Below are 13,733 nucleotides of genomic sequence, written 5' to 3'. Positions count from 1 at the left end.
CTTACTAATTATGGCCAGCAGAAACCAATACTAGTTTTTATGTGCTGCTAATTTCAAACATGTTTGTCCCTTTGTTGTGGTAACTCATCACAATTCTAGTACTTTGTTGTGACTGCTGATTGCTATTGTAGTGTATCTCAGCCCTGTGTTATGTGAGAGGAGGGAGGGAGGACTGTTTGTGCATGGGAGGCCCTCTGGCAGGGGAACGATCCTTGTGTCTAGGGCAGTATTGTGTTGGGACCAGGATGGAGCACAGCTACCTCATGCCTTTCCCTCCATGATCCACATCTTCTGTTCTCCATCCAGCTGGTCTCAATTCATTTGTTTGTACCCAGGATTCAGTCCCTTATCACAGTGTAGTTTGAGAGCTGCTACATAAACAGTCTTAGAGATAGGAAGGAAGAATTTTTTAAGAGTGCTCTGTACCACAATGAAAAGCCTCATACATTTCTTTAGGATTCTCTTTCTGGCTGCACTAGGGACTACAAGACACTGCATTCCTTCACAGATTGTCGATTGAGTAAAATCATTCACAGCAAGTTTGTTTAGTTCAATTGTAAAGTTATAGTGGTGTTAGTTAAAAATTTGACACTAGGGCATTCAAATTACCTTGTGATGCTTTATGAAGGCTTTAAAGTACTTTGCTTGGCCCGCCCTGAAGTTTGGTAGTTACTTGTGCAGGTCCCAGCCAAATAGAAGACATATTCTGCTGTTGAAAATATCGTCTCCACTTTTCAGCTGCCTCTGTGGCCTGGAAAAGGAGAGAGTGGCAAAGAGCTCTGATTTGGCAGTCTTTCCTGGTGTCTTTGATAACTCACAAATGAACTTTCCTATCCTCTATGAATCTCACAGATGTGTCACCTGAAAGAGATGATAAACAGATTAAGTAACACGAAAGCTGCCTTTTGCCTTTTTCTACTTTGTTTCTGAGCTGTAACTTGAAGCCTTCTGGCCAGCTCTTTATTCCCCAGTCCCTTCCGGAGTTCCTGACCTTGTCATCCACACTCTGGCAGATGAGAGCATCAAAGAAATGTCTGGGTAGTCCCAGGTTTCAAAACTGACCCACACTTCCAGCTGTGCAGGTATTTAGTATGACAGTCTGAGCTGCAGCGATTGTTTTCCTCATTACTGCTGCTCTGTATGACATAGTCCTCTAATTGTCTTCCTGGCATGCAGCAGTTAATAAGGCTTGAGGATGGGATGTGGGGGAGGAGTTAAGTTTGAGTTCCTAAGTATTCAGGTGAGTAAGCCTATGTCTGAGAGGGAATTGTAGGGGAAGTTTGTCACTTTAAGTTCCCAAAAATGTGCTTGGTGTGCCAGACTTGAACAGTATTCTGAGCATAGCTGCACTGAATAGATGAGAAAGGACCTCAACTGATGGGTGCATTATGATGTGAATATTTAAAATCCATTTCTATTCAGAAGGAAATATCTGTGCAAAAATAAAATTACTTTCAGATAATTTTGGAAATGATGCAAAGTAAATCACTGTTGGTTTTTGCTGGGTATGTCTTTATTAATCTGCTGCAGGATCAGCTTCATTAACTAATCTCTCTGCTGTTCTCCACCTCCTTTGTTCATTGTAATCACATTATGGTAAGCAGAAGGAAGAATTATTTTGTAAGGAACATTTGTTGCTGTTGCTGTTTTATAGACTGTGCTATTAGCTATTTTACATGTTCATGTGTAACCACAAGACTTAGAGCAAGGTGGCCTACTGCTAACAAGAGTGATAACTTTTAACAAATTTTGTAGAAAACATTCCTTGAATCTTATGCATAACAGATGTTAAATGCTTTATCAAAATAAAATTAACATCAGATTGGAAATTGTTGTTGTTCTCCTTATACCCACCAAAACAAATTTTTCATGCATATTCCTTTTAAAATCTTTGTTCTTCACTAGTTGCTCACTGCTGCTCTTTTTAAGCAGTTTTTGAACCAATCTCCTTCAGGTTGTTGTATTTCAAATGTATTTGATGCAAGTGTATAATGACAGAAGATACTGGCATCATTAGTATTCATATAATTTATGTTTTTACAACTTCAATTTCTGCTTATGTTAGCTTTTCTGTGCTGTTTGAGTAGTCTTTAAAAATATATATAAATTTAGTAAAAAACAGGTAAGAGCAGAAAACACCTTTTAGCTTGCTTAGGACTGCTACGCACTTCTCATGCTATTTCAAGGTTTAGACTAAGGCAGGCTATTGAACACAGTATAGTGAAGTGTCTTTCTTCTCCCCGACCTGGTTTCCTTACCCTTTTCAATTGTATGTTTTCATAGATATATGCCACGCGACCTTGGTGCTGTCACCCTCTCACACCTAGAGAAATGGCGGGCTTTTATTTACTTTCATCTGCTGTGATAGTTGAGTGAGTGTTTGTTCCTCTGTGTCCCTCTGTTACACAACAGTCCCTTTCTTCAAGTAGTGGTAGTTGAACTCTGTCTCAAAAGCCATGGGTTTTGGGATTGGTACCTAATGGTGTGAAAGAGCTATCTCAGGCCTTCAAGAGTCTTTTGCTGTCTGAAAATCTGTACAAACTGCATTGTTTATGCATTGCTCATGATTTCAAGATCTTTTTCCACAGCAGAGCTGGGATTTTTAAAAGAAAAGTTGAGATTTTAATTTCGCTTTTATAAAGAAAGTCCCTCCCCCAAACAAATGTATTTTAACATTTGTGTATCCTGTTAAGGCCATCTTGACACCTCCCCACCCCCCTCAATGAGTTATTTCTTTTACTTAGTCTATTATTTGAAGTTTCATGTAAACTGTCATTGAGGTGGCTGATCTTTTCTCTTAGTATCTGCACTTGACATTAGCAGGTGGTTTTCATAAGCCACATCTGTGTTTTGATAAGTGTACTGCATCAGCAGCTTTTACCAGATGTATTCTTCCTGCAGTTGCGTGAACCAAGTTTTCTAACTTTGGTAAAGGGCAGACATTCTAGCTTCTTAAAAGGTGAGGACTCTGCATGTCCTAAGTGGCCACCACTGCCCGTTCTGTGAAGATGCTACTTCTGCTCAAGCTGTGTGACAATACTGTGCCTGTACTCTTTTAAGCCAGGAGCATCAGGTGCTAGCTACTGATGGTTTACTTCCCAGAGTAAAAGGCTGTCTCTTATCTTGTTACCCAGGCGAAACCAGTTATAACAAGGTCCTCAAATACCAACAGCAAAATGAGCTTTTGGAAGCCTTCTATTTTCTTCTAGAATTTTACATTTTCATAGAACACATTTCCTCACAAGTCCTAAGAATACTTTATGAGCGTAAAGTGTTTTGGAGCAGGGATCAGACTTTTGTATATGCAGCAAAGAAAAAGGGGGCACAATGGCATTAAAGAACCTGGCCAGAGCCATGTCTTTGCTGGGTGGTTTTGTTCTCTAAGATCACAAAGTATAATATGACATGACTTCATGTGTAGAGATTGCATCTCCCCTGGGGAATGGTGCAGCGGTTGGCTGCTAGTCTTTGTGCAGTACATGGTGAGACATCACCACTGTGCACAGAGAATGTATGCAAGTTTTGGGCAGGGTTTCCACAGTTTCCCTTTCTTTAGTCCAATGCTTTATGTGAACTTTAAAAAGCAGTACACTTCACAAATTTTATTACTACCTTCCTATCTGTAGCATAGATTTAAAAGAAAATAAAAGGTTTGTAGAATTGAAGGGTTTACTGTAGTAGCTGCTTTTAATAAAATGAAAGAGGTACCAAAGCAAGAGGGATGAGACAGTGCCTCACAGCATTCAGTGTCACAGTCATTTATTTAACTATGATTGCAGATTGAAGTTCTGTCCAGGTGGAATGAGAACTTGTATCCAAATTCTGGTTTGCATGGAAAATATGGCATTTGCACAGAATTCCGTTGATGCAAAAGTCTGAATTATACTATGTCATTGCTCAGTATAGAGCTGGGAAATCAAGGCTGGATGAAAGTGGACTGACTGGACTGTAGCTTTGTTTTAAATCCTCCTTATTTCATGCTTCTTTAAATGCTGGTGGTATGATAGATTAAAAGACTTCCTCCTCCCCTCAGTGCCTCTGCATGAAAGGAAAGCATCATTATTCCACAGCAATTCAAAGCAGCGCTCTAGCATCAGGAGTATTTCTGACTCGTATTTATCAAGGAAGATGCCTGATGCTCCCGTTCCAGCAGTTAGAGTTTAGGGGTGGTGCAAACAGGAACACTCTTCTTGTACTGTGCCATCACATGGACAGGATTACAGAGCTTACTGTGACAGAAGGGGGCCATCCTGTGCTTTGTCTCCTAGCTCATGAATGTGTATCAGAAGTCTGGTAAGGTGAAATAAAGACTTTAACGGTTTTAATAGGGCTGTATCTGAAAAGAGTACTGACAATGCCTCATGTTTGTCTCTGCACCAAATATTTGTATTTTTTTGGTTATATATAATTTTCAAAGAAGACTAGGGGGAAACCATGCAAGGATGATGGTAATCACAAGGAATGGTGATTTTTGACTCTCAGATTGTGTTAGGCATTGTTAGAGCCAATGAATGCTCCATGCAGCTGGGAGTAGTTTCAAAAAATTACTTGAGCAGTATGTCTAGTATAGCAGCATGCTGTCTTGGTGAACTCTGTGTACTTGGCTTCGATATAGATTTTAGAATTATTTATAAACATCTGTTCTGAGTTTGGTAGGAGGATTGTTGACTGGGTGTGCACTCCTGTTTGCAAGACACAGCAAAACAGTTTTGACTTTTGGATACAAAATGGTATTGAGTAATAAGAATAATGAGAAACACTGAAAACAAATTTTAGGTGAATTTGCTTGATTGTTGATAGTTTTATTTTTTTTTTATAAAAAATCCTGCATTAGCCAAAGTGAGGTTTTTCATACCTCAACTTTCACAGGTTACAGCAGCAGGTATAACGATATGCTGATGTTGCAGAGGGATGCTGTGTTTGGGAAAGTTTTTGTTGTAGGTACCTTAACTTGTCAGTAGAGTGCAGAAGCTCTAACGGCTGAAAACTTTGGCATTCCTGTCTACAATTTTTGATGGAGTAGCATGGACTCTTAATGCTCTTCTCATTGCACCTTTTTTCTCTCAACACCTGCCTCCTCACCCCATTTTGTCTGGGATAGTGTTCTCTGAAGCAAAATTTAGAATGAGCCCTGCATTGTCTGTTTCTTTGTTCCCATGGCCAAGGCCAGTCCCTCAGGAGGTGCAAAGATGGCAGCTTGTCAAAGATACTTCTGTCAAGGCCACCAATAAATAAGGGGCAGAGACACCGTACAGTATACTGTAAATGGAAAGGAAAAGAAAAATCTAACTCAAGTTTTCCCCATAAAATCTTTAGACCTCATGACCAAGAAAATACTTGGGTTAGATTTGCTTCGGGATTATATATAAGATGCTTGCATGGTGATTGCATAGGTGTGCCATTAGAAGGCACAAAGTATCCTAGGTACAAGTGAAGGTAGTTTGGTAAATGTGTACCCTCCGATATCATAGGTATCGGTCACGTCCTGGCAAGTGATGGAATCCAAGAGACACCAGCAGTGACTACTGGCATATAGTCTGCCATACTCACTGCAGGTCTGCTGTAGCTGTATTTTGTGGTTTTGGTTGTGTTTGTAAGCAGGATATGGAGATGCTCTCCATGAGAGTAAGCCACAGAAGGGTAGAAAAAAACCCAAAACCCTGAAGTCAATTGTTCAAAAAACCCCAGAACCTACATGATTGCCCAGATCAGCATGAAAAATCTCTCTGATAATATTGCTGTACTGCTTTTGAGGTACTGTCTCCGCACAGATTGAGTTTGGAGTTAACTTGGGTGATGGGAATTGGCAGGAAAACACAAGTATTTGCAGTGATTACATTGCAGGGTTATTTTCAAAGTTTCTATGAGTAGACACAAACTTAATTCTTAAAAAATTTATTTAAGATTTTCCTTGCACTTGAATCGTATGTATTGGCTTTGGTATGTTTGATTACTTTGGTGAGTAATTTGCTGATCTGTATTTGTAGAAGCTGTTTTGTTACATGACTACTGCCAGTGACTCCAGTATTTTTGCTTTATTGCCTGTACGTGTTTCTAAAATAAACAGGTGACTTTTAAAAAGTCAGCTCCTTTGTTCTCCAAGTGCCTGACTGTTATTTGAGAGGGTGGAGAAGAAGTGGGGCAAATTTTGGAAAGTATAAAATAAACAACTGCCCCCTTTCCTTCCACCCACTGCTTCCTCCAGCTCTGTATACCTCCTTGCACTTCTGTACTCTGTGTCTGAACTCATCTCAGGAGATCAAGCAAGTTGTGTAAAAGTCCCTCTCAGGGGTCTTGATTCTCCCATGATTCTTTTCCACTGGCTCATTCTTCTACATCTTGCAGAGTGTCTTTTTCCCTCTAGGGTTGGATTAGCTTTGCATGTTGGCTACAGAAATGATTTGTCATAGGAGCAGCAAATGGTGTAGGATTTCCTTTGGGCTACCTGTGTTTTCTGGACTGCTGCAGCAGTCTGTCAGGTCTCTCATGTAGCTCCCTATTAGAGTCCTGCCACTGCATTCTGTACTTGTGTCACTGTTCTGTTGCTGGGTCTGCATTTTTTTAAAGCTTTCTGTGATTGAAAAGGTCCAGGTCTTTCCTGGGATGTGCACCATTAAATGGTCTTTCTACAGCTTTATCTTTGTACAGATAATGCGTTTTCTTGCAAAGCAATTTAGGAGAGGTATTTCCCAAACATAGCATGCATTTTTCAAGAAGTGAGGAAGAATGGAGGATGAGGAAACTAAATGTTAGGGCTACAGTGACTTCTGGGCAGTAGAAGTCAAATGTCTTACTGGAGAAGTGTACTTTGGAGTTGATTTTATTGGTGCAAAGAATACAGCTTTCATATCTGGAGCAGAGCACCCATTCCTAAGGATGATGGCTTGTTTTGTCGTTCAAATGCAAACTGTTGCACATATGTGTAAGACTGTGCTGATGAACACAGGTTTTGCTGAGAGAGCTTTTTAGTGTTTGCAATCTGGAGTTAAGGTCAGAACATCCAGAACAGCTGCAAGTCTGCTTTGCATCCTGGCCTTTAGGTATTAAACTGTGCTTTCTATCCCAAAGTTCTCTGATTTGTACCTAAATGAAGCACGATATAAACATGTGTTTATGGGAGATCGAATGTATAGTTTGTAGAGCTGGTGGCAGCCATATGTTGTTTTGTTTATGCTCCCTGGTCTCTGGCTGTAAGCTGCAGGAGAACGGAGTGATCTCCATTCTCGGCACCCCTGTTCCTGCCCTTTCTCTTGTTTTGGGTTAGCAACTGTGCCACAGGTGTGCTCAGCGCTCTGGAAGGGCTGGCTGGTCCTGTGACACCTTGATTATTTATTTTGGTGTGGTTCTTTTTCTGATCACAGCTGATCTGAGTCATTGCATGAGTGTGTGATTGCTAGAAAGTAGGAACACGTGGGAGTTTGGAGCAGTAAAGAGTAATTGCCTCTTGTAGCAAGTCTACAGTTAAGATAAAAGTCTGGGTGCTGTGAATCTGCACCCAGAGCAAGGGGAGATATTATTTCTATCCTTGTTTGCTGGTGGCTTTTTTTTGTTTCATGATACTCAAACAAAGGTGCTTGATTGCTGCATAGAACTTTATGGCTGCATAGTGTGGAATCCTTGAACCCTGTGGTAAAAGGTGGTGTGGTGATTTTATCTTGTGTTGTTTGTGTCTCACTGGGATTATGTTTATTTTAGTATAAGTATATATGTATACATGAGTATAAAAATTTTTATATTCAGAAAATTTTTATATCTCAAAGATTTTATATTTGGAATTTCTTCTTTATCTATAATGTTTGGGTAGTGACTGTGGCCTGGGAGAACATCAGTTAGTGAGAACCCACAATGTTAAGTCACTTGTTCATAGGGTTATGTATAATACATGTGGACTGAAGGCAGTGAGTTTCATGTAACTATTATAGCTGGGGTTGAGAATGCTGCTTGTTGTTGAGGTTGCTTTATATCTGCAATTAGAATACCCTGGCATTTAAAACTATTAAAAGCTTTTCCAGATTTCAGACATTTGAGCACAAATGCTCTATTCATGAATGCCTGCCTTAGGCTAGATTTTCTTAAAATTATTTTTAAGCTTTACCCAGAACAGTGCAGCTGCTGCAGGAGATATGGTTACAGGGAAATTATGTTTTATAATATATAAGAGCAACTTACGGTGACCTTTTATTTGAATTTCCCAATTGATTTAAAATTTGAAATCTGATGTGTATTTTTTTAATTACCCATCTGAATCCTCTCTGGGAGCTGTCCTTGTATTTTCTATGTCAAATGCCACGTATGTGTTACAGCAAGTACCAAGTTTAGCCTGTCTCAAGGCAGGTACCTCAAAATCAGTAATGTGAAGTACAGAGACTTCAAGGCGAAGCATTATTTCTGTCTGCAAAATGGGATCAGCCTGTGCTCAGAAATGTGTTTAAAACTTCTTTATGCTTCTTTATGGAAATCTTAAGTGTCCTAAGGCATTGTTTTGAATGCTGTTTTGGTACAGAAAGCATGGGGTAAAAACTGAGAACTGGAGAGGAGAGACCCCAGGCAGGCCATATTGTGCTTTGTGCCACCTGAAAGTTAAAGCTTTCAGTGAAAGCAGATTTTAATCAGTGAGGGACTAAATGTTTCTGCACACATGTAAGGAAATTTGTTAACAGGAAGATCTAGAGCCCTGAATGAGTGGATGTCAACTGGGTTTGAATTTTTTAAGTATTGTTTTAGCTTATCCAGTTTCTAACTGACCTGACAATACTGATCCTGCTGATTATCAGGGGGATGTATATACATCTGTACTGGCTTAAAAGTAAACTGGCAGGAGAAATGAACCCAATTCAAGATATTACAATTCAGACTTATAATTTACTAAGAAGATACAGAGCAACAGTTGCTCTGTACAATGATACAGAGAAAAGTGGTTTTAACCCCCAAAGGCAGATGTATACCCCAGCACCCTGGGACAAGAACAGACCAGTGTTCATTAGCCCCTGTCCTGAGCACCACATGGCCCCCCGGGTGCAAAGTAAAAGGAAAGGAACACCTGTTGGTCCAGATGACAGTGCACCTTCAGCTTAATTTTAAACAAAGTGTGGCTAAACTGCATTAAGAACAAAATCATTTTTATTTCTAAATCAATTTCTTACAACTTTAGAAAGCCATTAAGCTTCATCCAAAAAAAACTTTACCAGAAAGTTACAGCTTACACTATTTGTCAGTATCCGAGCACACAGCAAAATATAGAAGAAATATAAAGGATCTTTCTCTTGTTCTTAGCTTCTCAGTACTGAAGTCAGAGAAATAGGGCAGTGACCTCTTCTTCCTCATTTCTATCCTACTATATATAAGAAAATCCATGATAATTATTGAGAGAGATTAAGAACATCCTCAAATAGCTATTATGCTTTCAGCCCAGAAATAAGGTGGCGTTTGCTGTTGGTTTGGTTGCTTGCTTGCTTGGGTTTTTTTGTTTGGTTTGGTTTTGGATTTTTTTTGAGGAGGGAGTTGTTTTTTGTTTTTTTTCCCTTTGACCATGTCCTTTTTAAATTTTTTTTCTAATATGACTCATTTTGGATGTGGAAATTGTCTGTAGTAGCCAGTCATAGCTGTTTTCAGTGGGAATTTAAGTATTTATGAGTGCATGGTCCTTTGCGCTTGAGGAACAATCCTGTCCATTTACATTTCAAGATAGTTTTTTGGGTTTGTTGTTTGTTTTTTTCCTAAAGAGTACTTTTTGAGGACTACAACAAACACACTGGATTAAGCAGTAAAAATCAGTGTGACCTGACAACTCTTGTGGCTCACAAGTGTATGATGTGGATCCATACTCCACAAAGCACAGCCAGTCTACCAGTGCTCCACTCTACTTCCTTGTGAATGTTATTCCTGGAGTTTAGAAAACTGACATGCACCTTTCTGTTCCTTCATATTTTAAATGTTTTTTTTTTAATGTGTTCTGTTTCCAGAGAGACTGCAGAAGGAGGAAGAGTGATTGTAGAAATTGATGACAAAGTGGCAAAAGTCAGAAATGTAAAGGTATGCTGCTTGTCTTCTCTTTCTCATATAAGGATCCTGATATCCTGATGCTTTTCTATGTTTGCTTGGCTATTGGATGATTCTAACAGAAATATTAAGGGAGAATTTTAAGCTGGCAGAGCTCTAGAACAATTGCAGCAGAAGTATGTGGGAGGATTGTTTTGGTTTTGAGGTTGATGTACGTCATTCAAAGCTGTTAGTAAATTGTTTATGATTTTGTGCTTATCTTACTAACATCTGGAAAATTTCTTTCCCTATGTCTCTCCTCCTCTCATATTTGCACTCAGAGTGCAAATGATTTGCATGAAATGAAGCAAAATGTCTTCAGCTACACTTCAGGCCTTGGTAAAAGACCAAGAGCTGTAAGAATAAACTGAATGCAGCCATCATCATTCGTGAGAGTTCTGGAGCCAGCGTGCTTGGGAACTAGGCCTCTGCTTTAGACTGTTGAACTACTTAAAACTGCCACAGTCCTTCAGTAAATTAATAGAACAGGAGCAAAGCAATTCTGTGCTGTCAAAAATGTTTCTGCTTGAAACTCAAATAAATGAACTGTGAGATTACTGTGAGGATCCCAGAAGATGGATGATTTTTGTATGTTGTCTCCTTTTTTCTTTATATCTGCAAGCAACCCACTTATTCCAGATTGTTGACTCCAGATGGGCCTTGTTAGACCTTTCTGTGGTTTATTTGTTTAAAGAGGAGCTGTGGCCTGCCCTGGCATACAGGGGAAACCTTAGCAGCAGTAACATTTATATGTTAGATGTGAATGGTGTTAATTTCGTGTAATGTTTTGACTCATTGGTGAGTAGATCAACAATGTGTAGTTCCTTTTTCGTAAGCTTATCTGTTTTATTACGGATCACTTGGCCAAGATTATACAGAAAGACTTACGTGATTCCCTTAATTTCAGACATAATTTCTGACTATTGTGCTAGAAAGGCTTCACTGTCACTGTTACTAACTCATAAAGGTTAGGTTTGGACTGCACAGTCCCAGTGGCAGAAGTATTAGCTTGCTACCATGACAAAGCAAAGGGGAAATGAGGAAAGACACTTGCGTTTCCAACTATGCAGTGAGAAAATTGGTTTTGTCTTCTCAGCTGGTGCCTCATTTCTGCGATGCAGTTCTCAGTGAAACAGGAGAATGACAAAGAAATACCCAAAGGGTTAAAGCTCTCTTGGCAATACGTAGAATTTGAGGACTAGCTGAATTACGTTTATCGTATACATCTTGGAGAACCTTAGCTGCAGTAAAAATGCTTCAGCAGGTCTGTCATGGATGTCTCTGCTCACTCTAAGCATCAAAGAAAGTTGAATGAAGATGTTAAACTATTTGCCATTCCTTTTCCACAATATAGATCCTAGATTAGCTTCCTGTTAGTTTGAAATATGCTTACTTTTTGGTCAGCATGTTCAGGGTGAATTGGTCTTTCTGTCTTTTTCCTTTTGTTGTCAGGTTGACAGTAGGCTTGATAGCAGCTGGGACTCAAGAGAAAAAACTGTGGCCTTCAGCTTTGATTACTGCTACTGGTCAGTTGATCCTGAAGATCCAAAGTATGCATCTCAGGAAATGGTGAGTGGTGCTGTTTCTCACACTGGGTTCCCATCCCACTTTGTCCTTTATAATCACATCTACAAGAAGAGATTGAGGTGTAGGATACATGAAATTTCATGTTCTACTCCTTAAGTAGGTGCAGTAGGAATGAATACCCTTGTTTGTCAACTAATACACACTTTCATTAGATATGTTAAATTTGGTAGTGATCATTAATGGTGATGATCTGAGGACTCTAGCTTAGAAATGAGAGTTTTTTCAGGGATGGGAATCAGGACCTGGGGGAAAAAGCTCTGAAGGAAAGCAAGAGTGTTGAGGTAATTGTTTTGAGAGGATCAACAGTGAAGTAGTCACATGGTTGTAAATTTTACTTATAGTATATTGTTCAGAACTCTTTTCCTTGACAAAGCATCAGAAATTTTATAGTTAGTGGAGATTTATCCTAGCAAGAAGATCCAGTGTTTGGTTGATTGAAAAGAAGATTGAAGGATTTGGTATTAAAATAGGATGAGATTACAACTGTTTGTTAATAAACAAGGAATTATTAAATCTATAAATAAATACACTATACAGCAAAGCTATCCAAATCTTTCATTATGCATGCATATGATCACATATTTCAGTATTAAAATCAGGGTTTAGTGCTGTTTTGTCTTCAGAATTATAGTTTCATTTTCATCAGTTGTCAGTAGAACTGCTCCTGAAATTTTGACCTGTATAACCGTGTTGCTTTTCGGAGAAATGATCATTTAAGGCTGAGTTAGTTCTGTAAAATTTATGTTTCTGGTAGTGATGAGCACAGGATTGTTTTACTTCTGGGAGACAAAATGTGAAGAAAATGTCAAATTTGGCAATTACCAGAATTGTAGATAAAATTCTTGACTGTGCTTCGTTTCCTTTTCGGTACAGTAGTATGGAAGATATTTTGGGAACTTGGGAAGTGTATTTAGCGTTAAGAAAAGAAAATTGTCTTTCTAAAGCATTCAGCACTAGATAAACTTCCATTTTAGGGATTACAAATAACAAATCTTTAAATTTTGAACTGTTGGTGCTCCCTCCAACCCCCTTATATTGTCTTACTTGTTTATTTTGATTTTGTGTTCTTTGTGAGTTTCTCTCATAATACACTTAGAAGCTTCTTAAAAATGTCGAAAATACAGTTGGCTTTCTAGCTGAAATGGTTTAGTATGAAGCACTGATAAATACAGTCTGCCAAGTCAGTTCTATCTTTACTCGGTATGAAAATTTATCAGAACTGCCAAATGGAAAGTATAAATATTGGCTACAAACCATAAATTTTTGTTCTTGTTGTTGTTAAATACAAGTGTGACTGAAAAAGAACGTAAAGTGCAATATAAACACTGCAGCTTCATTGCTGGTATTGAGTAGATACTTCAGATGCTGTGGAGAGCCTTGTTTTATCATGCAATCCATTTTTATCCAATAAAGACACTGAGGGGGAAATATGAACTCCTGGGCCATAGAAAATTAAGAAGTGGGAAGTAGTTTCCTTATTTATGCCTTGTGCCAACTGAAAGGACAGCCAGGGCTGCTCCATGTAACTTTTGGAGCTTAGACAGACATTTTTCATGAGTTAAGAGAAGTTAAAAGATGGACTGGTGCTTTGAAAGGCCTGGAGTCATGAGCTGGTATCTTGGGCTTTTTGCAGTCTTCTACAATCTTTGTGATTGAAGAACCAGTAAAACATATTTTATATGCTCTTGAGAAGAGGCTGCTGGGATACTGCAGTCTTACCATGCTTTTATGCATTTCTCTGCCCTCTTACACTGTATGAACTAAGTTTATTGTACTAATTCCGTGTTTTGAATCATTAATTCAGTGATGAGCTTGAAGTTTCTAAGCTTCTCTAAAAACTTCAACAATGATGTTATCAATAGCCAAAGGAGGTTCAGTACCACTGTCATCCAGTAAAAGCTTTCTTTCATGAGCTGACCTTGGATCACTTTTCCCTTGAAGATGTCCTGCCAACTGCTATTATATGTGATTGGTATATTGGTTGAGGATGAAAAGTAGATAAAAGTATCTGTCTTCAGGTCCACTTTTGTAGAATGCTGTCTTTTAGTAAACTGTCTCTTTTTGTCCTCTAGATGGTTGTATAAAAATGAAGTCCTAACAGTTTCTTC

General features: G+C 38.8%; 1 protein-coding gene across 1 annotated transcript in view; it reads left to right on the top strand.

Moving 5' to 3' along the window:
* The window catches only part of STARD9 (StAR related lipid transfer domain containing 9), a 100,212-nt gene that overhangs the window by 2,584 nt on the left and 83,895 nt on the right, over positions 1-13,733 (top strand). The window contains exons 2-3 of the mRNA XM_027641796.1: positions 9,963-10,032; positions 11,491-11,607. Coding sequence (XP_027497597.1) covers positions 9,963-10,032; positions 11,491-11,607 — 187 coding nt within the window. The remainder of the gene's footprint in view (positions 1-9,962; positions 10,033-11,490; positions 11,608-13,733) is intronic.

Source organism: Corapipo altera, unplaced genomic scaffold, assembly GCF_003945725.1.
Source record: "Corapipo altera isolate COAL_440 unplaced genomic scaffold, ASM394572v1 23b, whole genome shotgun sequence".
Taxonomy (NCBI): Eukaryota; Metazoa; Chordata; class Aves; order Passeriformes; family Pipridae; genus Corapipo; species Corapipo altera.
Note: the sequence above shows the minus strand (reverse complement) of the source record. Positions and strands in the feature narration are given on the sequence as shown.